General features: G+C 40.2%; 1 protein-coding gene across 1 annotated transcript; it reads right to left on the bottom strand.

Moving 5' to 3' along the window:
* Positions 1–23,859: 23,859 nt before the first annotated feature.
* Positions 23,860–24,511, bottom strand: LOC143583630 (uncharacterized). The gene is made up of 2 exons (XM_077065881.1): positions 24,330–24,511; positions 23,860–24,199 (listed from the first exon to the last, which is right to left on the bottom strand). Exons 1-2 carry the CDS (start codon positions 24,509–24,511, stop codon positions 23,860–23,862), a joined length of 522 nt encoding a protein of 173 aa, XP_076921996.1.
* Positions 24,512–25,685: the final 1,174 nt, after the last annotated feature.

The raw sequence follows: 25,685 nt of genomic DNA, 5'->3' as shown, positions 1-25,685 counted from the left end.
ATCCAGCGGATGTGGATTTCCTGTCAATGTCATGTCCACCATAATTGCTATCAGCAAAAGCATAAAGATCAAATTCTGATTGTTTGGGATACCAAATACCTAACTTCGGTTGTCTCTTCAGATATCTAAAAATACATTTAACAGCAATTAAATGAGAGAGTTTAGGATTAGCCTGGAAACGAGCACATTGGCAAACTGCAAACATGATGTCAGGACGAGGACTGGCTGTGAGGTACATCAGAGACCCGATCATCGATCGATAGTACGTTTGATCTACGGGACTCCTTTCAGGATCAGATGACAGTAAAGGCCTTTCTGCCATGGGAGTGTTGGCACTCTTGGAATCTTGAAGTTCAAACTTGCCAGCATATCCTCAACATACTTCCCTTGATGTAGTAAGATTCCTGCCAAACTTTGGCAAACCTGTAACCCCATAAATATTGTCATTTCACCCAACGAGCTCATTTAAAATCTTTTCTTCATTACAACTTCAAATTCTATGCACAACTCAGTGTTGGTGGATCCAAAACTAATGTCATCTACATAGATCTGGAATAAACTCAAATCTTTTCCGACAGTTTTCCGGAACAAGGTTTGATCAATGGTTCCTCGCTTGTACCATGATCTAGAAGATGTGCAGTCAGAGTAGCATACCACGCATGGGGAGCCTGATGTAACCCATAAAGTGCCTTATCTAGCTTGTATATATGATTTGGTTTCTTAGAGTCAACAAAACCTGGTGGTTGATCCACATAAATCTCTTCTTTGACTTCACCATGCAGAAAAGCGGTTTTGACATCCATGTGATACACTGTGAATCCCATGAATGATGCATAGGCCAGAAAAATTCTAATGGCCTTAAGTCTAGCCACTGGGGCATAAACTTCAGTGTAATCTAGTCCCTCAACCTGACGAAAACCACGAACTACTAACTGTGCCTTGTTCCGAACAATAACCCCGGTGTCGTCTTGCTTGTTTCGGAAAACCCATCTTGTATCAAGTGCTTTATTTCTTTTTGGTAACTTAAACAATATCCAAACCTTCAACTTATCAAACTGATTCAACTCTTCGTGCATAGCATCAACCCTACTGGGTTCTTGAAGTGCCATTTCTACCGTCTTTGGCTCAATTTGAGAAATGAAACAAGAGAACATACATCTATTTATGTGTACAGTCTGACTTCTGGTGGACACGCCCGTTTCAAGAGGACCTATGACATTTTCAATTGGATGATTTTTCTGAATTCTTGATGGAATTAACTGATCAGAAACATCACTGGTAGATTGTAAGTTAGACAGGTTCTCATTAGCATCAACAATAGGATTCTTCCATCCAGATATCGTTGTACTGTGAGAGTACGAGGTGCTGGAGACATATTCATTTGGAATGACATCGGGAAACAGTGTGCTCCCGAAGATCTGACGGATGGAACTCTCCCCCTCAACTGTAGCAGCATCTTCAAACGAGTTCGGCGAGCTTTCAGTTTCTAGAGTTTCTTTTGGTTGAGCGTTGGTTGCGGGTGAGTCATTATTTAATTCAGTGACATCATCATCCAGAAATTGAGAGATGTGAGATACTGCTTGTGGGTCATATTCTGCAGCTTCCACGGTAGGACCACCTAAAGGTTCTGTGTTGAGGACTGGAAACACAATAAATGGTTTGAAGAGTTCATTATAATCAAATAACCAGTCCGGACCGACACGAGCATCAGTCTCATTTTATTCCAGCCAACAAACCACATATGACTCTAGAATCTGCTTGGTTGACTTGTTGTATACCCTGTAAGTTGTATTGTCCGCATAACCAACAAAATAACACTCGTCAACTGTGGCCCCAAATTTTGGAGTGGACTCGAGATTCAATAGTGTGCAGGGACACCCAAAAGCTCTGAAATGTGCAACAGTGGGTTTGTGACCATAAACAATCTCATATGGAGTCTTTATTTTGGATTTGTTAATTATCACCCGATTCTGAACATAACAGGCCGTATTAAAAGCTTCTGCCCAGAAAACAGTGGTAGTTTAGAATCACACAACATTGTCCTTGCCGCTTCGATAAGAGTTCTGTTTCTTCTTTCAGCTACACAATTTTGTTGTGGTGTTCTTACGACGCTATACTGACGTAACACCCCCTTTTCTGAATAGAAATGATTCAATGATGCATTCTTGAACTCCTTTCCATTATCACAACGAATTCCCTTCAGCATCAGATTTAGTTGGTTCTCCTTGAGCACCACAAACTTCTTGATTAAATCTGCAGTTTTATTCTTATTTGACAAGAAAAACACCCAAGTGAAACGTTAGTAGTCATTAGTAATAACAAGACAATAAGAGCTACGAGAAAGATCAAGACATGGACTGGTCCAAAAAGATCCATATGAAGCAATTGAAAAACAGATGAGATAGTATTGATCAACTTCGGCTTATGAGTTTTTCGATGATGTTTACCCAAAGCACAAGCCACGCATTTTTCAATAGTTACAAAATCCTTAATGGGTAGACCACGTACCAAAACAATTTTAGCAAGATGATTAAGGTTTTTAGAATTTGCATGACCAAGACGACGATGCCACAACATGGCGTTATGTTCAGACACTTTTGAAAACAAACATTTTATTTCATCAGGAACATTTTTGTTCATGTCGATCACATAAGCATTATCTTTTCGTTGTGATCGAACAAGAATCCAGTCTTCCGGTATAATTATACCAGGTTTCAGAATCAGACACTCTTTCTTAGTAAAATGAGTCGAAAACTCTTTATCACAAATTTGTGACACGCTCAAAAGACTGTGTTTCAACTCTGGAACAAAGTTAACATTTTCAAATTTTAAAACACCGTTACTTACAGTACCCTTCTGAGTGATCTTTCCCTTTTCTCCTCTCGCAAAAGACACATACCCACCATTAAATGTCTGAATGTCGTGTAGTTGGGTAATGTCTCCTGTCATGTGCCTGGAACAGCCACTATCAACATACCAAGGTCTGACGATATTCCTCCATAGCTATCCTTGCACAAAATGCTGGATCAGTTAGATTTTGGTACCCAGTCCATAGTTACACTGGGTGACCCTGACTTGTCTAAAGTAGTCACGGGTTGCAATGAAATATCCATTTGATCGTCAAACGTAGATTTTCCAGATTCTTTTGCCGAGGATTTAGGCAATCATTTATGTCTGTATGATTTGGCATTATAAGTACGAATGGTTGTCGTAACCTCCGGTGTTTTGGATTTGGAAGAAGACGAATTTGCCTTTTTTTTTCTATTTTGGTTTAGATTTAGTGTTTATATTTGAATTTGAAGCACCTTTTCTAACCCTTTCACGAAACATGTTAGGTTTGGTCTGATGAGGACGAAACCTGCCAGATTTGTTTCGATTCCAATCATCGTCTGAGGAACTAGCCTGGTTATGCCTGAATCTCAGCCTGTACGAGTTATGAGGCATATGGGGCATATTCCTCTGATAAAATCCATAATAAGGAACATATAGACGATGTGGAAAATTTCTACTATATGACCAGGAGTGCCACAATTAAAACAGGTTTGACGTTTTATGTAAAAATTATTTTGGGCGACTCCTCGTTTGGATTGGTTGTGTGGACCAGTTCTCTTAAAACTGCGAGGACCATTTTTAACATCCTTGAGTTTATCACCTTGTTTGTCATTAGAGCATCCCACTTTGACAAATTTAGGTGGTACGTATTTTTTGGAAATTTTTGAATTTTTAGTCTTATTAGAAACCACATTATTCGAATTCAAAGTTTCAACAGAATCAACCACACAAAAATCTTTTCTCTTTAAAACAAAGCCCACACAAATAGTCAGAATAGCAGAATTCAAAATAAGAAGTTTTAAAGAAACATCAGAAACAGTGTCATTATCAAATTCAAAACAAGGGTCGTCATCCTCATCAGTCCATTCCTTCACAATTACTTTTTCTGCACATGAAGTAGACACATTAGAATCGTTCATATCTGAGGTGGACGGACCAGCATTCATGGAACTTGTTCCATCACCTTTGTCTTGTTTACCGTACTTCATGTCCTTTACCTTTTCCTCATGTTCTTTGGTAACTGGGATACGGACATAATTGTGGTTGTAGGGTGGGGGAACTTGACTGAATCCTATTCCCTCACCTTCATTTTCTTTCCACCATAATTGATTTTCAATCATTGAGTTGGAAACTTTACTGGAACCATCGAATTTTTTAAAGTCTAGTTCAGCCCTTTCAAATTTACTAGTTAGATTCAAAATTTCTAACTTGGAGGCTTCCAGTTTAGCACTCAATTCAACGATTTCTTGTTTGGCATCAAGATGATGACAAGAATTTATACTAAAATCAGATTTAAGCTTAGAGATATCCTTTTGTTGAGCTTCTATTTTATCTTGGAAAGCTTTCTCATTTTTCTTAAGTTTAAAATTCTCATATTTTATTCTTTCCATATCTCTAATTAAGTTGTCATTATGAAGCTTATACAGTTCTATTTTCTCAACACAGTATAAAGAGCATGGTTGTAAACTTACCTCAGATGAGGTTGGAGAAGTGAACGCCATATATGCAAATTGAAGTTCCTTGATCTTCTCCTCAGTAGCATTTTCTTCTCCAGTGTCTTCAATATTGGCAAAGTTTGCGGTTTGGTTTCCAATGTTGAGTGCAGCCATCTGACCCTCCTAAGAGAATTATTGAGCAACCATTCCTCTTTCACCATTTCCTGAGCTACCTCCAGCCTCACCTATGGCATTCCCAACTGGAACCAATGCCCTTTCCGTGTTTCCATCCTTTGCTGGGTTAGTAAATTCACGAGCAAAGTGACCTGGCTCGTGACAGTTGTAGCACCTAAGAGTGTCTTTGTTAAAACCCACTTTCTGATTGTTAGGCATGCTCCAATTATTTCTACCCTACCTCTTAGTGAACTTCTTCTCCCGAAACATTGCCATGGCGATTTGCCAAGAGATATCCATTTCTTCAACATCATCAGGATGGATCCGCTCAAGTTCAGCAGCAACCACATGTTGAACCAAGTTTCCAGCTAAAAATGCATTATAACAGTTCATGAAACCTGCCATTAGAGTTATATTCTCCTTAGTCTCTTTTGGTATGGAAGGAATCTGACTGAAGTTCTGACTGGGAGTGGCCCCTGAGTGTGTGGTTTTTCCAGTATCATTTGAAGATTGACCAGACTTAGTGAATAATACTGGAGCTGGTTGGGGTGGGATGGAGGATGATTGGCCTTGAGTAAATGTGAACATTTGGAAGTTTCCCTGAGGTGGTTGTTGAGTAGCCTTGATATTGAGAAACTATCTTGAGAGATGAGAGCACTGTTGGAGGCAAAGTTGTACCCAGCTGCATTGTAGGAGTTGGCATGATTTATTGCATGTTGCTTATCATCCATATCACATGCCTTGATAGTAGCTATCATCTCAGAGATAGACATTCTGTTGAGATGTAAGGCCCCGTTACCGGTGCCTCACTTTTGACGTTGAATTTACTCATAAACACAGTTCTTACCAATCAGAGTTAATTAAAACTTTCGCGGAAACGTTAACTCAAATCATTCATTACAAAACATTAAATCTCTTCTTTGAAACCATAACATAAAACGTCATATTTAAAACATCATTTCTTCCATCTTCCATTGCCAGCCGTTCAGTCCATGCCATGTGCCCTCCTCTTGCTAGCTCATTAAACATATTTACCTGCGTGCATACTAAAAGTCAGATACGCTCAGTGAGTTCTAGTTAATCATACATCATACCATACATACGTTAATAATCATATACATACATATCCGAAGATACCTATTAATATCATAACCTTGTAAAATTATCCACACGAGGAACGTCATATAATATCTATTAAAAGAACTATTACTATTGCCCATGCTATATATTCTTCATAGAAAGACACTCTGTATATATATCTGTAGGCTCCTGGACGGATCGTACACGGGATGTCGCTATCTGCGCAGGTGCGGAATCCCTGCGTAGTTAGATACGAGTGCAGAATACTTATAAATCAAACACACGAGCAATGAACGAACACGTTATATTGATAACTCGAACACGTGACACTAGGTCACTATTACAGACTGACTTGTAAACACGTAACACTCGAACTGAACCGCTGAAACGAAACCCTAACCAACTCCTTAAACTGTTACAGCGAACAGTTTAAATAGACACGAAAACTTCGCCTCAGGCGAAGTTGTCTTTAACTTCGCTTGTTCAACAAGTTCGCCTGAGCGAACTTGTTGACAACTTCGCTTGTTAAAAAACATAAACATAATCAAAAACATAATTACATTACAGACTCGATTACAAACGTTAGACTATGAACTACTGACACACATGTACCAACAGACTCCCCCTTGGCAGTAGCTTCATATCTTGATCTTCAAATCTTGAGTCTTGTAATCTTGCATCTCTACGCGTGTGCTCCCTCTCTAACACACACCGACACCACCCGTTGATATTTCCTAGCTTAATCCTTCCAAGCAGGAATGTAGAAGATCTTCTTCTCGTTGAGCACCTTCAGATCAGCCTGCGATAGATTAACAAGATGCATCGGGTCGTAAACCCTAAGCACTTCTTGTTCATCCTCATCTTCCATAACCGCTTCAGCTGTCTCACAGTCCATAAACCACCATTTTAGGTCTTTGAGCACGTCCTTGGGCATGAGCTTCATCGGTACTTCTTTAAGGCACCGGATCGGTTTATATTTCATAACCATCCAAGGTTTTCCATCAACTCTCAGACCCCTATCCTTGTCTTCGACAAGTTTCCCTTTTTGTGGTCTCATCAGCTCAAACTTCTTCTCCTTAATACACTCCTTCCACACGATCTTCCCGATGATTCTAGCCATGTTGTCTTCACTTCGGTTTATCAATCCCAATCTGGCTAAATCTTTTACCTCACATTCAGGCAGTGTGTTTAAAGATCTCAACGTTCTCCTGAAGTACTGAATTCCATCGTATCTTTTGATCACGAAGAGCCGCAGCTGCTCATCATATATCCAGCAGATAATACCTTTCTTTGCTTCTGCGTATCCCTTAATATTGTAACTCTTTTTGAACATTTTAGGGATCGCCGGCTTCTTCGTCTTTATGAACCAGTGAGCACAACCTTCCTTCCAATTCGGTTGTTCCTCCCATTCAGTATCTTCCTCAACAGTTTTATCACCCATCTCTGGCATCTCAACCTCCGGAATCTCGTGTTCCACAGAGTCATCTACAATCTCCCCTTCCTCTATCACGTTTTCAACAGTAATTTGCTCACCGATCTTCTCAATCTCATCAATCGGCAGCACATCTTCTTCAATCATAAACTCATCATCATCCTCATCCAGCTCTTTCAACGCGTCTATAACATCTTCAACATCAGCATCATCATTAACATCTACCACGTCGTCACCGGCTGCGCTTGCAGACTCCCCCTCAGCTGTGGAAGCCCCAAGAGCCTGAGAGGTTCTTGGCAGCTCACCACCTGCACCTTCCGGTGCATTGGGATCATCGTCTTGATCTTCCCTCCGTTTTGTCCTCAACTCATCTCCCCTACAAGTCTTCTCCCCCTGAGATGCCAAGAATGCCTTGAAGGCATCTATTACTTTCCCGTGTTCAACCAGGAGGGAGGCTTGCAGTCGATTGGATTCCACTAGGCTTTGAATGGTCTTTGTCTGTTCAGCAACAATCCGCTCTAGCGATGCAATCCTTTCGGAGTCAGAATTTGGCGTTGGAGTTGGCGGGACATCAGCAGCAAAAGTGACCGCAGGTGGTACACTTGGTAACCCAGACAAGGCAGGTGGAGCAAAACGTACCAGCCTTGAAGATTCTCCAGCTCCCGAACCCATACCTGTCCGTTCTCTTCTTGAACGTCTGAGAACAAGTTGAACTGCTTCTTCTTCATCAACTTCCTCATCATCCTCATCAACAGTTCTCGGCCTCTTTCCAGTCGTTCTCACCCGAGACACCATCAGTCGTCTCGCTTCAGCAAATGTTTCGTCAAGATCGGAGTCAGCTACCGAAGTAACTGCTCTAGTAACCTCCATGACTTGAGAACCTGAGACATCCATATCAAACAATCCATGGCCGCTAAAAGCAGCATCAAGATCTACTTCTTCAGTAGTAGGCACAGCAGGAGATGCAGCAGCTGGCACAGCAGCAGAAACACCAGTAGATACAACAGGCGCAGCTGGTACAGCATGGGGTGCTGCCGCCTAATGTGGCTGTGGGTCTCTGAACTCGTCCCCTCCTGCAGGAACATACCCCGGTTGATAAGATACCCAAACAGAGGAGTATGCCTGGGACGCAGCTCAGGCTTGCTACGTGTGCTCGAAGTCCGACACTGAGCGAAGATACGTTTCGTCACACATTCGACGTATCTTATAGGGCGTCTCTGCGGTAGCGACGGAGCGACATGATTGAGGATCATCTGTAAGAACCGAGGATACATAGTAAATCGCTCGCGCGCCACAGCCCTCCTCTGACGATCAATCTCGTAAAATATCAGCTGACTAAATGAATATCGTCGGTTGTAAGTCAGGGCAATCATGGCTGACTGCATTGTCGCGCCCATCCCATCCGTTCCTGCCTTCCTCCCAGACATGCATACAATCAATACATGCATTAGGAAGCGCCACTGATCCAGTAAAAAACCTTTCCTCCTCTGTGTATCCCCCAACGGACCTGAATAACCCATCCTCAGGTACGCTCCATCACGAAAAGGAGCTACGAACTCCGTTGGGTCATCCCTTGTCTCTTCTCCAAACTGCAAAGCCAACCGTATATCTTCAGAAGAAAACTGTATAGCATGACCATTTACGGTTGCTCGCATCACTGGGGGCTCAGGCCTGCAATCATAATATACCGTCTGCCAAAAGTCTTCTATGTTAGGCAGTGAAATGGGCAGGGTATTTGTGATCGCATGAAAGATCCTTGAGCACTGGAGAAATGTGATTATCTCCCTGTAGTCTTCCACGCCCCTTGCATCTGGATCTAGCGTGATGTACTGGTTATGGGCCGGAAAGAACTGTCGTTGATCATCACCGTCGTCACCACCAGCACCGCCAACAGCAGCCATATCTGCACAAAACGAAACAAGTTAGACAACGTTTAAGCAACTCACAAGTTCGCTTTGTACCACGAGCGAAGTTGTGATTAAACATGTACAGGCGAACTTAAAGGTGAGGCGAAGTTGGGAAACAACTTCGCTTCATCTGTAAGTTCGTCTAAAAACTGTTAAGTGAATTGGTATAGGCGAAGTTGATGATAACTTCGCCTTATCACCACATCGCCTCAGGCGAATTTGAGTTCAAGGCGAAGTTAAAGATAACTTCGCCTCAGGCGAAATTAAGCTTCAGGCGAAGTTGTGGATAACTTCGCCTTAGGCAAAATTAAGCCACAGGCGAAGTTGCGGATAACTTCGCCTAAACCCTAACTTCGCCTGAATCTGAAACGGCGGCGGTTCAGATTCAATCGGCCAAGATCCGATGATTTCGCAACGTTTTGACGATCCAGGAGAGAATAACACAACATATTAATGGTTTTGAGACGTAAAGTTCGTCCATGAACACGTATCACAAGGTTGAAAAACTAGGTTTAGAAGGTCCGACGACCCGAGGTCTCGAACCGGGTGAAAACTATAAAGAACGAGTATGTTTGTGAAAGATATCGACACCACATACCGTCAATGAATAACAGAAACTGGAATCAAAGATCGAAAACGGAAATAACTCTAGTTCGCCGGAATTTTTGTAAATTCGCCGGAAATAAGTTGAAAATAATGATACTGTTCCAGTTTTAAAATCCTTATATATGGTCAGTGTTGGTCAGGCGAAGTTACGCTTAACTTCGCCTAGGCGAAGTTAAGCACAAGTTCGCCTAATTCAACAACTTCGCCCGAAATTTCCAAAATTACACCTTAAAGTTTGAAGAATTTTGCAATTAACATTGGAAACTTCCAAAAAGAGTTAACCAAAAATGATCATGTCCAAGTAACCAGTTATAAGATAATACAACTACAAAAATAGAAAAACTTATAAAAATTTAACGAAATAAGGGATCAAATTTCAGTCTAGTCAGGGACCACTACGTTTTAGAAAAGATCCTAACAGGAATCATACTAACTACGTGACTATCACTTGGATCCGTGTTTAGCTGTATTATGACATAGAGAAACAGGTTGTAGGCATGTAAATAACTTAAATGGTTTTCATCGTTTCTGTGATACGGATTAAGGTTCAGTTAAACTCAAAATTTAAGTGGGCAACAACTCAGAGATAATGATGCCTTCTATCTATTCTCAAAGCGTATTTGGCTATACCCAAGTCATCCCGAATTGACTTCGACCCATAGTGTCTGATTAACTTGTAGATACTCGTTGTCTGCTTCCCGTTCTCTTCTTACTCCAGAATTGAGAAGTCTTGATTGTTACAATGACTCATAAATACTGAAAAATATACTTGTATATATATATATATATATATATTTTTTTAACTATACATACTTATAGACTTCGGAGTACTAAACCACTGCAAGTCCCGAATCTGGATCACTGCAGTGTCTTGAAATGCTTTCTTCACGGGAATCAGAACACTCACGGGCTCGTGTATGACTGGGTAGTCGCTTTTCTACCTATCATTCGGAAAGATATGTATGAAGACATTCAAAACTCATAAGGAGATTCCACGTAAAATCGAGTAGTTTAAGTTAGTATCACATACACTTTTACGCACCATAAGAATTACCATGACATACAATGACTGTTCTAAAGCCTTTTAAGCTTAATAACTTCACTAGTTAAGCACACACAATCAGTATATATATCATCTTCCAAGGTTGGATCAATTTTCTGTTAAACAAGCAAAGAACTTCTTACGAAGTATTAGACTTGAAAAGTAATTTCATTTCCCTCTAAAATTTTTGATTTCAATCGCCCCGATCACGTCAAAGTCTTCAGGTAAACGGCAATCCTGAAGATCCAATGGATCAACTGGACCGACCACATACAAGTATGTGTCCTTCTTACTAAGAATGACCGACTAATTTTCAGCAACTGAAAGAACACACGTCATAACTGCCCCACTCACTTTCAGTCTTCTGGTTAATGGCGATCCTCATTCTCTAAGTAGAGACGAGGACCAAAACATATCCGAGGATATGTCCATCAAACTGAGGTAACCGACTAATTTTAAGCAATAATGACATTTTTTTTTTTTTAAATAAAACCAAAGACATGGTTACTCGGGATTGATCATCCCGTTCAGCTCAATTAGGTTTTGAAATCTGGATTTATCAAACGCTTTTGTAAACAAATCAGCAAAATTTTCCAGTGTATCAACCTTTTCGATCTTGATCAGTTTCTTCTCAGCACAATCCCGTATGAAGTGATGACGAATGTCAATATGCTTAGTTTTACTGTGCTATACGGGATTGTTAATTACTGAGATGGCGGCAGTGTTATCAATTAAAATAGGAGTGAGTAAGAAATTCAGACCATAGTCGCGCAATTGTTGCTGAATCCACAAAACCTGAGAGCAGCAGTTGGATGCTGCCATGTATTCAGCTTCGCATGTTGAAATTGCAACTGACGTCTGTTTCTTGCACTGCCAGGAAACTAATCTTCCTCCAAGAAACTGACAGCCTCCTGTTGTTGACTTCCGACTCTGATTGCAACCTCCATAATCAGAATCTGTATATGCCACTAGTTCAACGTCTCCTCCCTTTGGGTACCACAACCCTAGCTTCGGCTTGCCTTTGAGATACCGCAAAATCCTCTTCACACCTTTCATGTGAGATTCCTTTGGGTTTGCCTGAAAACGAGCACAAAGACAAACAGCAAACATTATATCAGGCCTAGAAGCAGTTAAATACATTAATGAACCTATTATCGCCCGATACAGAGTTGGGTCCACATCTGCGTCACCATCTGATTCAGCGCCCAATTTGTGATTGACGCAGATTGGAGTGTCATATGGAGAGCTGTCCTCCATCTTGAATCTCTTGAGCACATCATGAACGTACTTCGTCTGATGAATGAACATCCCGTCCTTCTTCTGATCAACCTGCAATCCTAGAAAGAAAGTTAGTTCACCCATAGCACTCATCTCGAATCGTTTCTTCATGACAGCCTCAAAATCCTGACACATGGATATTCTTGATGCAGCAAAAATGATATCATCCACGTAGACTTGAACCAGCAGGAAGTCACTTCCTTCTCTCTTCACAAACAAAATACTGTCGATCAATCCTCTTTCAAAACCATTTTCCAGCAAGTAGTCTGATAACGTTGAATACCAGGCACGAGGTGCCTGATGTAACCCATACAACGCCTTGCTCAACCTGTATACGTGATCAGGAAAGTCTGGGTCAGGAAAACCCGGAGGTTGCTCAACATACACAACCTCGTCAACTTTCCCGTTTAGGAACGCGCTCTTCACGTCCAACTGAAATACCTTCATCTTTTTAAAAGAAGCAAATGCCAGAAACAATCTAATCGCCTCCAACCGGGCGACAGGAGCGAACACCTCATTGTAATCAATACCCTCTTGCTGATTAAAACCTTTAACAACCAGCCTTGCCTTGTTTCTAATGATAATCCCCTTTTCATCCCTCTTGCACTTAAACACCCATTTTGTGCCTATAGCATGCACATTCCTTGGTTTTTCAACCAAAGTCCAGACTTCCATCTTCTCGAATTGAGCCAACTCTTCTTGCATGGCCTCGACCCACGAGCTGTCCTTAAGAGCCATTTGGTAATTTTTTGGTTCAATCTGGCTAATAAAGCAGGAGTACAAACATTCGTTAATTATACCCGTTTCTTTAATGCTTGTATAAACACAGGTGTGCTCATTCAAGCTACTTCTGGTTTGTACACTGGAGGACACATCACCTATAATATTCTCCAATGGGTGATCTTTGTGAATTCTCGTGGTCGGAACAGCACCGACATGCAAATTATCTTCCAAATTTGAAGAGATCTCATCAATGGTTGTTTCTGGCTGAGAGTGAAATGGATTGATAAACTCATCTTCAGGTAAGGCAGCAGGGGTATCAAAAGTGTTTGATGTGGAAGGTTGACTTTTCTCAATAAGCTGTCGTTGCAATAGATTCTCTTCCTCATCAAGTATCATCTTCGTCACAGCTCTTTCGTCTTCTTCAGAAATTTCCAAATCAGGTACGTTAAACGACTTAAAAAGCTTAACATAGTCGAAAAGCTCAGCATGTCCATTGCTTGGTTTTGGCGATTGGTAACTCGTAATGTCGGTGTTACACACCACCTCCACCTTGCAAGTCGAAGTATTGAAGACCCGTCTGTTGGGAGTCCCAACTACATAACCGACTAAGATTCCTTCATCGGCTACTTCACCAAATTTCGAATTAGTCTTCAAAATCGAACAAGGAGACCCAAATGGTTCAAGACCGCACAAGTTGGGCTTCCTTCCATGCATAAGCTCGTAACATGTTTTACCAAGTCTCTTAACGGTTAACACCCTATTCAGAACATAGCAGGCTGTAGCAACTGCTTCAGCCCAGAACATCACAGGAAGCTTTGAGTCTGCCAGCATAGTTCTGGCTCCTTCAATTAACGTTCGGTTCTTCCTTTCAGCCACTCCATTCTGTTGCGGAGTATACGGAGCGCTGTATTGATGTTCAATTCCTTTCTGAAGACAGAAGATTTCCATTTCAAAGTTCTTGAACTCTGTCCCATTGTCACTTCTGATGTACTTAACTGATTTACTCATGACGTTCTCAACTTTTGTAATTAGATTCTTCACCATTTGAGCCGTCTCATCTTTCGTTTTCAGAAAATATACCCACGAATATTGCGAGTAGTCATCAGTGATCACCAAGCAGTAAGATGTACCTCCTAGACTTTTTACATTCACGGGACCGAAGAGATCCATATGAAGTAGTTCTAGAGTACCGGCAATAGAGTTAATCTTCTTGGTGAGATGGGATTTTTTGTGTTGCTTTCCCTTCTTGCATGCTATACATTTGTCTTCAAAGTTAAAATTTTTTAAGGGAACGCCCATCACAAGCCCATTCTTGACAATGAAGTTCATCTTCCGAAGATGAATATGTCCCATTCTCCTGTGCCACAATTCTGATTCTGATTCGCTTGCTTTGGTCATTAAACAAGATTCTCCGGTGGCCATTTCAGTAGACCTCATGTCCATCACATATGTATTCGTTTCACGTGGAGCTTTCATAACTATCCATTCGTCTGGTATTTGAAAACCAGGCTTCAATACGATCGCTTCATTCTTCGTGAAATGGACAGTGTAATATTTATCACAAATCTGCGACACACTCAGCAGATTGTGCTTTAATTCCTCCACAAAGTTCACATTCTCCAGTGTCATTCTCCCATTCGACACTGTTCCTCTTCCAGTAATCCTTCCTCCGCTCTCACCAGCAAAACTAACTCTCGCTCCCTGAACAGGTTTTAAGTCGTGCAACAAGTGTTTGTTGCCCGTCATGTGCCGGGAACAGCCGCTATCTACAATCCAAAGATTGTTGGCAGCCCTGTTCAACTGTTCCTGCACAATAAAACAAAGAGTTAGAATCTTGGGACCCAAGACCAATTGGTCTTGGATCGATACGTCCCGTACCCTGGCTTTCTCAAGTTAGCATCAGGATAATTTCTGTAAGTCCTGTTAGGAAATCTCCTTGCAGATTGAGTGTAATGCCTACCAAACCTATATGAATTGAAAGTGTTATATCTTTTGGTTTGGTTGAAAAACTGAGGTTTGTTTTTATAAAAACTTGAATTAGTTACATTTTGGCACTTTGAAAAGTTTTCATTTTTATCAGTAACAAAATGACGCTTATCCTCAGTTTTATTTGGCCTCACCTCTGAATCTTGGCTTCAGAGGGCAATCTGCAACTAGATGTCCTAATTTGTTACATCTAAAGCAACACCGACTCTCCTTTTTCTTGTCAAATGTTGGTATGGATGTAGAGGCAGTGTTACCAGCCGTTCGTCTCACATAAGGTGGGACGTACGGATTGAGTGGAGAACTCTTTTTAGAAATTTTATGTTTATCTCCACTGGTGGGTAACCCTACCTTCTCTTTTGTCTGACCAGATTCAGACAACTTATCCGACTCCGATGAGACTGGACTCGAGACTGAAACTTTCACATTTGAAACAGGCGAACTCGTTTCGCCACAGCTAACACTTGGTTCTATATTTGTAACCTTGATGGGAGTTGTCTGAGTAACCTCGAAATCAACAGATTTCTGAACACTCGGATTATAAGTATAGTTGTGGTTAAAGGGTGGTGGAACCTCATGATAACCGATTCCTCCCCTCTTTGCAGAGGTACCTTGATCACTCACGAGGTGATCAAGGATGGCCGAGGAATTCCTGAACTGCTCAAGTTTGCGGTTCAGTTCCACCACCTTCACCTGGTGGTCAGCAATCTGTTTATCCCGATCAGCAATCAATTTAGTTTTTTCTTCTAAAACTTCATAACTAAGATCAATTATTTCAATTTTCTCAGCAAGTTTAGTTTTTAAGCTTTGAATGTCTTTTTCACATGCTTTTATTTTAATTTTATAACTGTTTTCTCTTGCTTTCGTAAAATGGTGATCTTCTTTAATAGTTTTAAAATCAGCATCTAAAAGAACGTATTGATCAGTTATTGTTGTTAGTTGCTCAGACAAATTCTCACAATTAGTACAAATATTCTTATTACGTACCTCGGAGCGATTATCCTTGTCATCTGCCATGAAAGCGGTTTCTACTTCAGTAGCTTTCTCATTTCCATCAACCTTCTCACATTCTTCAACTTCAGCCTCAGCCATGTTCGCTTCCTCACCAGATTCATTTGAATGCAGGTTCCAGTTGTACTCACCTGCTTCTCTGGTCAACATGGCATTAATCTCTCTGTTAACTCCAGAGTGTTGTGTAGGCCGACCTTGTCCTCGTTCAACCCTCTCATTTCTACATTCTTTGGCAAAGTGCCCGTATTGTTGACAATTATAGCACCTTACCTTAGATTTGTCGAATCCAGGCCTACCACCAACAAACTTTCTCCCCGTCTTATTCATGAAACGCTTGACTCGCCTCACTATCATGGCCATTTGCCATTGCAAATCCATCTCCTCCAGATCATCAGCATCGATCTGGTCATAATCCTCATCCAAAGCAGCAGGGTCCACAATCTTCCCTTGTATGTAGTTCTCATATGAAGCAATAAAAGAAGCATAGACTGCAAACTGCTCTTCAGCAGATTTGACACTCATTGGCATTTTGGAATAGTTATTGCTTGAGGCACTTGGAGAGAAACTACTATTGGATGTTTGAGGTTTCGAAGCACTTGAACCTCCAGCAGCAAAGCAAACATCACCATTCGTGTTTACTGAAACGTTTCCTTCCTGAGAAGAGCTAGAACCTGACTCCCCTTTTGAGTAATAAGCAGCTGTTTCAGGCCTCGAACTTGAGCCTGAGTTAACCTTTGCACCATACATACCAGGGTCTTGTATCTGATCTGTTGGTGTTTCTTTTCGAACCATATTAAGCTCATAAGTTCTGAGCTTGTTTACTGCCGTTTCCAGATCATAATTAGGAAAGTCTCTGTCTTCCCTCATAAGAACGGTGTACAATTCCCACTTCGGTGGGAGAGCATCGAGAAGCTTTTCAACGATCTCTTCTTCTCGGTAAGCAATCGAATAATTGCTAAGCTCTGTCATTAGATGATAGTATCTGGTGATAATATCATCCAGTGATTCGTTCTTCAAAAATTTGAAGACGGAGAACTGAGTCTTCAAAAGTTTAATCTTTGATGCACGGATACCCACGTTCCCCTCGAATCTATTTTCAAGAGCATCCCAAAGCTCTCTCGCAGAAGTGTACTTTCGGAATGTATGGAGAACCTCTTGAGGAAGTGCCATTGTTATAGCAGCATGGGCCTTGCTCTCGGCCTCATACATTTTCTTTTCTTCGTCCTCCATTTTGCTATACTTCTTAACCACATCACGACCTTCGTATTGCATAGTTGGAGGGATATATCCATCCTGGATGCACACCCACATTTTTGCATCCTGATATTTAATGTATTGGATGAATCTGTCCTTCCATGCCACGAAGTCAGTTCCTTTCATCAACCTCGGGGCCTTAGTGGCTGACCCCGCTTCTACTTCCATCTTGACCAAATCGGAGATGTTAATTGACGACATCTTTGCGAAAACACGAAAACCCGAAAATTTAAAAAAAATCTTCCAAACAGCACAGTAGGCGAAGTTAAGAATAACCTCGCTGAAAGTTAACTTCGCTGGAAAGTGTAACTTCGCTGGGTCTTAAATTCGCTTGACTGGGCGAAGTTAAAAATAACTTCGCTTAGAATGAGCGAACTTAGGAGGTAAGCGAACTTGGGAGGTAAGCGAAGTTGAGGATAACTTCGCTGAGGCGAACTTATGAGGTAGGCGAAGTTGTGGTTAACTTCGCTTAATCCTTATATCTTCGCCGAAACCCTACTTCCAGTGACGGCAACTTCGCCTGAAGAACGGTAACTTCGCCCGATGAACAAGGAAACTGTTCAGATCTGATTTCGTCAATCTAGCAGTTTCCGATCGATGTAATGGCTTGAAAATGACTGTCAAACACGAGTATAACACAATCCCAATAAAAACACGTCCCGCGAATAGGTCAAACGAGACGTTTTCTACACCCGCGTGAAATCCCGAACCTCACAATCGAGCCGATGGCTCTGATACCACTTGTAGGTCCCCCCGGGGCGTCGCCGATCGATACGAAACCCGCACGAGGTCTAGGAGTGCGGAATCCTCCTAGACTCGTTTATGGTGTACAGACGAAGAACACAAACACGTACACGATCAAATACACAAACAAATACTAGAACGGGTTAAACAAATCTGCAGATTCATATATAAAATAATCACGTTACATACCGTAACAAAAACAGAAAACCCGACAGACCCGAGGTGAGCTCTACCTCGGGTCGTCTCACACGACTCTAGTCTCTTACTCTCTCTCAATAAACAAGCTGCTCAAACACACACTGATTTCTAGATCCCTAAAACTAAACAAGACACAACTATATATAGACAAAACATTCACGGGCCTGGGCTTCAGTAGGCGAAGTTGTGCTAACTTCGCCTAAGGCGAAGTTGTGATAACTTCGCCTAAGGCAGAAGTTGTTACAACTTCGCCGTTGGCGAAGTTGTTCTAACTTCGCCTAAGGCGAAGTTGTGCTAACTTCGCCTGTGGCGTTCCGCTGGTCAGAATTGCATAGCGACGGTCACAAAATGCACCAACAGTCTCCCCTTTGACCGTTGCTCTCAATTCTAACAAACACGAAAGATCATCTGTTACAAAACATGCACCAACAGACTCCCTCTTAACTGATGATCTTCTGTTTGCAGTCAACCTGCCGTGTCAGAAACTGTCCTGTAGCTTCACAAATCTACCAATCACCCAGCGTCTTCCATATCAGATCTCCCCTTCAGTGTAAGCTTCTCCGACTATAACGATTGAGGTCTTTGTAATGCATGCATCCTCGTGCCAATAGATCATCTCAACCAATCACGTGAGTCCATCTGACTTCACCAACACATGAAGTTGGGCTTCCTCCACAACTTCACCAACTGGTCGGCATACGATAAGGTTTAATCTTCAACTACTCAACATCAAGTGATCAATTTCATCACAAAACCACCCTGACAGAATCTAACACACGACCATTAAAAAATCTGAAGCATCTTCAATCACCAGGGATAACTATCAGGAACATAAACACTTTAATTCCCGGTTAAATCCAACTTGTTCCAGAATCTTCACTCTAATAAATAAGCATCACGTTTCAGGATCCAATTCTCGAACGCCTTGAAGATAACATAAATAATATGCTCTGACCGCAATCCAGTAATGACGAAAAACCTTCAGTTCAATTTGACTTTCTTCGGTTGGTCACCACGAACAACAACACTTTCATTGCCCACAAACACCCGAATATGTGTCAATATCCAGTTACAAACAATAACCCATTCACAACCTCAACTCCAAATCAGAGTTGACACGTATTTGTTCACACGTAAAACCAAAAGATAACAAGATCACTCGTTGACGGAACAACATCTTCGGTCTCACAATAATCGTGTACACCCGGCCATACAGACGAAAACTCCAAATTTTTTTTTTTTTCTTTTAACTTCACCTGGCTGCTAACTTCGCCTGGCCATAACTTCGCCTGTTCATAACTTCGCTTGTTCATAACTTCGCCTGGCTATAACTTCGCCGAGAAGTCAACTTCGCCTAAAATCAACTTCGCCTGTTCATAACTTCGCCAGACCTTATATCTTCGCTGAAACCCTACGAACAGTGACGGCAACTTCGCCTGATGAACACTAACTTCGACTGAAGAACTGTTCGGCCAGTAACGCACGGAAACGTGCCAAAAACACCAAAACGCAGATCTCGAACCATAGCGTAAGAGCCTAAGGCTCTGATACCAATTGTAGGCTCCTGGACGGATCGTACACGGGATGTCGCTATCTGCGCAGGTGCGGAATCCCTGCGTAGTTAGATACGAGTGCAGAATACTTATAAATCAAACACACGAGCAATGAACGAACACGTTATATTGATAACTCGAACACGTGACACTAGGTCACTATTACAGACTGACTTGTAAACACGTAACACTCGAACTGAACCGCTGAAAGGAAACCCTAACCAACTCCTTAAACTGTTACAGCGAACAGTTTAAATAGACACGACAACTTCGCCTAACTTCGCTTGTTCAACAAGTTCGCCTGAGCGAACTTGTTGACAACTTCGCTTGTTACAAAAACATAAACATAATCAAAAACATAATTACATTACAGACTCGATTACAAACGTTAGACTATGAACTACTGACACACATGTACCAACAATATCCTCCATTGAAGGACATGTATATACTTCCATAGAAGGAACATCCTATATATTTCCATAGAAGGAACACTGTGCTTTCCATTAAAGGAACACTATGCTTTCCATTAAAGGAACACTACGCTTTCCATTCAACGAACACTATATATATTATCCGTAGAGGAACTCTATACATAATTTATTATTTAATATCCATATAAGGAGACAATCACTATTCTTGGCAATACATGCAATATCCGAAGATCGTTCACGTATCGACAAGCAATCATTCTTACATTACATTCAATATTCATATCTTTATTTAAAACCTGGCAGTACGTGCAATATCCGAAGATCGTTCACGTACTACCAACATAACATACATACATCATTTATACATCGTATATATCAATCATATCTTTAACTACCACCTTGCAGTACATGCAATATCCGAAGATCGTTCACGCACCGTCAAGTAACCATCATACATGAATTATACAAAGCATACACTTACCACTTAAGGTAAGTGTATTAACTATCACATCGAGTATGCACACAGCCCCGAAAACATAACAAGGAAATGGGGCTAGAAACTCACCTGAACTCGGTTACTTCTTCCGTTAATGGTTACTCCTTTCTTTGGATGTGCACGGCTAACTGTATAACAATTATGCGTATTGATTACTATTACTTTCCATATCACTTTTCTAGTTTAATTATTACCCTCAACAAACAAGGGTCCGGGGGCAGCGCCCCTAGCAGCGGGGTTCTAGGGGCGGCATCCCCTAGCAGGGTCCAAGGGGCAGAGCCCCTGGCTGGGGTCGAGCTGCCATGTCAGCTTGGAAAAATTTTATTTCTATTAATTGTCTTATCACATTTTCCATTAGGATTTTAAATTATTATCTAATTCGCCATCTCATTTGCTATAACGAATTAAGTCTAATTCGTTATCAGATCACACTCTAATTCGTTATCAGATCACATTCTAATTCGTTATCCATCTTAATTCGTTATCTTAGTTCCTTAACCCATTTGCTATAACGAATTAAGCCTGGTTCATCAACTGGTTCGTTTGCGGCTTCGTTACTCTGGTCCGTTAGCTAATTCGTTATCTGGTCATCACCTGGTTCATCATTATGATTCGTTATCTCAGTTCGTTAGACTAATTCGTTATCTTGGCGTGACCTGATTCGTTATCTTAATGTAACGAATGGGTAGATAACGAATTAAAGGCTCATTCGTTATCAGGTCACACGAATGAGTTCCATTCGTTATAAACGCGTAACGAATTGATCAATTATAACGAATCATCCCTGTTCTTATCCAGACTTTGACTCAGAGGTCAAAGTCAAAATTTATAAGAACAAATAACAGTCAACAGGTATTAGATCTGCAATACTCCTTCATTTCTTAATCAAATATCATGATTTAGGTATCATAGGAATCGTCTATGCAGCGCCTGCAAACCCTAACCATTCAATCATTCAAAACATCGGGTTTACATGGTGCGATTTATGTATATATATTACGGGTCTTCATGCTAACAATTAGCCTATCAAACCGTAATCAATTTCAGTAAGTTTAGCTTCGATGGATTCGTTTTTACCATACTAAAACAGATCTATGATTTCTAGACTAAATCCGAACTTAAAGGAACAAGTTCTCAATATAAACGTACCTTAAACGAGTAGGTTTATCAATACACGTTCTAGTCTTGATGTTGTTTGGTCCGTCACAACGATCTAGCTCCAACGGGTTTGGGTTTCCACCTTCGAATCTTGGCTCAGGATTTGGATAATGTTTGTGTATGTTTATCAAGGTGTAGGCTATGGTGTAGATATGGATAAAAATGGAAAGGATTAGGGTTTAAGGGGTATTTATACTCCCTTAAGCCCATGGACCTAAGGCCCATCTTTCCCTTTTGGTCCATTATTAATTCCATCTAAAAAGCCTACTCATCCTATCATATTTTATTATTATTATTATTATCAACCGAACGGAAAATTGGGATCTTACATGAGATCTTTAGTCTTCTTGATAACGACAACATTCATATCCCAACTCTTTGGCAATGAGTTCACCAGTTTGTTGTTTATTTCAGAAGTTTGCAGATAAATACTCGCAGATCTCATTTCAGTCACCAATGATATGAACCTTTGAAGTTGAGTTTCTAACGTTTCCCCCAGAACATGATTAAACATGTTGAACTTTTGCTGCATCAAGTCTTGGCGACTTCTTTTCATATCTTCATTTCCCTCATACACCTCGATCAGTGCCTCCCACAACTCTTTAGCATATTGAATTTCTCTAAATTGAAGGGCAATCTCGGGTGAGAGTGCCATGGTTAGAGTAGAAAGAGCCTTTTCATCTTCCTCAACTTTGGAAAAATCATCATCGTCATACTGTGCGACAGGCTTCACAATAACCTCAGTTGAGTTTTCCCTTTGATAAGTGATTCTTTGAGGCCACCTAACAATGCTTCTCCAAACTTTGGCATCTTTCACCAGAGATGGGTTATGCGAGTGGTTGTTCCCATGATGGAATCCAGTTCTTGATGAAGTGATGAGTTAGCTGAATTGTTACTATTGGTTAACTGTTCCATTCTGACTAGAATAGTTAATTGAGTTTTAAACGTCCAAAAATTCTTAAAGTCCAAATATCAAGCCCAAATCAGATTGATCAGGCCCAAACAGCGATCACATATTACTAAGTTGACCGAGAACTCGAGTATTTTGACCAAACTTTGACCGAGAACGATCAGTGTTGACCGAGAACTAAGCTTGTTGACCGAGAACAGGTGAAAACCGAAAACCAAGTCAACTAAGAGTTGCCTTAGCCAAGAACGAACTATGACGAGAACTGAACTTGGCCGAGAACCAATTGTAGCCGAGAACTAATCTTAGCCGAGAACCAACAGTAGCCGAGAACCCTGTTTTCACCAACAGTCAACCTAAATGTAACAAACTTCCGAGAAAAATGGGATTTGATTTCCTTTCCAAACCAAAACCAATCTTTACCAAAAATTTCTCCTATCTTCTTCTCCGAATAGTGACCCGCTGAAAAAACCACCAAACCACCAAGGAACACAAATCTTGAATCTTTGATATCACAATAACGAGCCTGAATAAGGTCTAAGGCTCTGATACCAATTGTAAGTCCCGAATCTGGATCACAACTATGATATCAACAAACCAAGTATTAGTGCGGAAATCTAATACTCGGTGACTCAAGAACACGTACAAACACAAACACGAGACACGAGCCAAACACACGTATTGTATTATACGCCGGGTGCTTAAGCACGATTACAACCTCGTCTAGTGAAACACGTAGACGACTAACAAAACAACCAAACGAACAACCCTTAACCTTATACAAAGTATGCTATATATATAGGGAACCAAAACAACTAGCCCAATATCTAACCAAAAGCCCACCGAGATCCTAAGGGATCTCGGTTTACATACGTAGCCCGTAGTCAAGCCCATATTACAAAATAAACCCAAACACAAGTAGGCTAAGTACAAACCACTATAATCTAGGCCCAACACTGTTATAAAAAATCAGGGTATCCAAACCATTTGCAAAGTGTCATAGCATCTAGGTAGTTTTGAGTCATATACCGAGCACCTCATGTAAAAGACGAAGGTAATATCACGGTATGTCCCACTTTTGAAACACTTGATGTTCCCTTATCTCTTAGATTAATGAGGTTCTCATATGTTGATGATCTTAGTTTTGTTTGTTGACTACGTATAAAAAAGCCTTTCGCTTACAATCATCGTATACGCGTCAACTAAAAACTGTTGTAACAACCTCCTTGAGTTTAAAAGAATTGAGAACCGATTGAGCCTATCTTGAATCCTAAAGGCGAACCATTCCCTCATTGTAGTAAAAGGTCGTTTGCTGTGATCACCCTCGTTAACACCTCTATGATATATGTGAACTTGGTAGGCATCTTCACCATTAGTAAATATGATTGGATATTAAAGAGTGACATATGAAGGATGAAGTTCACTTATAGGTATTATTTTCCCACCCATAGTAGTTACAAGTATATCATGAGGCTGAAGGGAGTCGTAAATGTCTCCTACAATTAAAGCTGCAACTTCAGATGTTGTTGGTAGATTGTTAGTTCTTCCATCTTTTTGCCGGTTTGCAATAAGACGTAATTTCAAATCAATATGAGGGTTTTCTTGCAAAGAATCTCTTACCATTCTATACGTATTAACTAAAACATTTTGTGAATCTAATATTTCTTTCAAACATTGAATAATTTGAAGATCCATTGCATTTGCAGCATTAGTTGACATATTCTTAGTGTCACTGAAAAAAAAAACATGAAATTAGTAAATATGAGTACATAAAAAATGGATGTATTATCGCATGCATGACAAAGTGACGTGGTACTGAAAGAAATATATTTTGTTGTATACTTTTAAATGTGATTACATACCCAAATATTTGTTGTCGGTTTGTAAGCTCGTTGTCGGTGTCATATATGTACAGTTGTGAGAATTTTGGTTTGCATCCAGGTTCAGATTGATTGCTTCCAATCGAATGATAATTTTGACCACTCAACCTGAACACAAATGGACATTGTCCTCGATTAATGGTTGTATCGAGTTTACCTCGCATTAAAGTAAAAGAAAACATTGAGTTGTAACGTCTGATATTTTTCAAAAAAAATTTTCTTGTTGCGTCAATGCCTCGAAATAGGTTTTCATATCTAGGGTTGGATGGGATATATTATGGTAATTCGACCTTACCATAATGGCAACATAGCGAGTAACTTCCTTTTATTTTTTTCTTGTCCCCTTTTCGCTTCATCTTTCCAAAGTTTTGCATGACATATTACACACACAATATTTTGATCACCATGATCCAAGTAATCTTATTATAATTTTACAAAGTTAGTAATATAATGTAATTCATTAACTATATAAGGAATAAATTAAGTAATACTTGTTTAACAACCTTTAGACACACCCGAAAATATGTCAACGACAAGTACTTCAGGTTGTTGATTTGATGGTTGTGTCGTTCGAGAAGATTGACTACTACTTGAAGACTGGATATTAGATGTGGTTGATATGTTTTTACCACTTTTCATATACATTAATGGTTTCCTCTATCTACGATTATCTTGTGTGACAGAAACATCATTTTGAATACCTAGAATTTGAATAAATAATAAAAGAACTACTTAGTTTTACTTAGATTATAAGTGATGAATGAATTTGAAGGGAATAATTGTCTTACCCTTGTTTATTTGTGCGACATATGCAGAAGACTGGCGTAGACTTGTTGCTTGAATGCTTGATGGCGGTGAGTTACGTTTTCTTTTCTTGTTGTCTAAATTGAGCTTTTGAACCTTTCGCGCATGTTGAGCGTTGGAAATACCCAATATATTACCTATATATCTGTATTTACATGAAAAAAGTAAATGGTATATTGATAATCAATAGCGAGTATAATAAACTGTAATGTAAAAGATATGTTACTAACCGTTGGTAATGTCAACAAAAGGCCCTCGTGAGTTTATGGCAACTAAAGAAATACAAAAGTCAAGTTTAAATTTATTAAACGTAAAATTGATTAGCCAATTATGTTAATTTTGAAGTATAGATCATAATTTTTGTATTTGGATTTAAATTATTTGTAGGTTGCATTCAAAGATATAAAGTATTCATTATAAAACATAATATAGAATTAATGCCATTAGTAATGAAATCAAACGGTCTTCTTGAATTTCTTACTACAAAAGCAAAAAAATAAAAATTAAATAAATTATAAGATAACTCTTTTTGCA

This window comes from Bidens hawaiensis, unplaced genomic scaffold, assembly GCF_021521415.1.
Source record: "Bidens hawaiensis isolate Kalapana, Puna unplaced genomic scaffold, B.hawaiensis_p1.1 tig00032475_1, whole genome shotgun sequence".
In the NCBI taxonomy this organism is placed as follows: domain Eukaryota; kingdom Viridiplantae; phylum Streptophyta; class Magnoliopsida; order Asterales; family Asteraceae; genus Bidens; species Bidens hawaiensis.
This window is presented reverse-complemented; position numbering and strand designations above follow the sequence as displayed.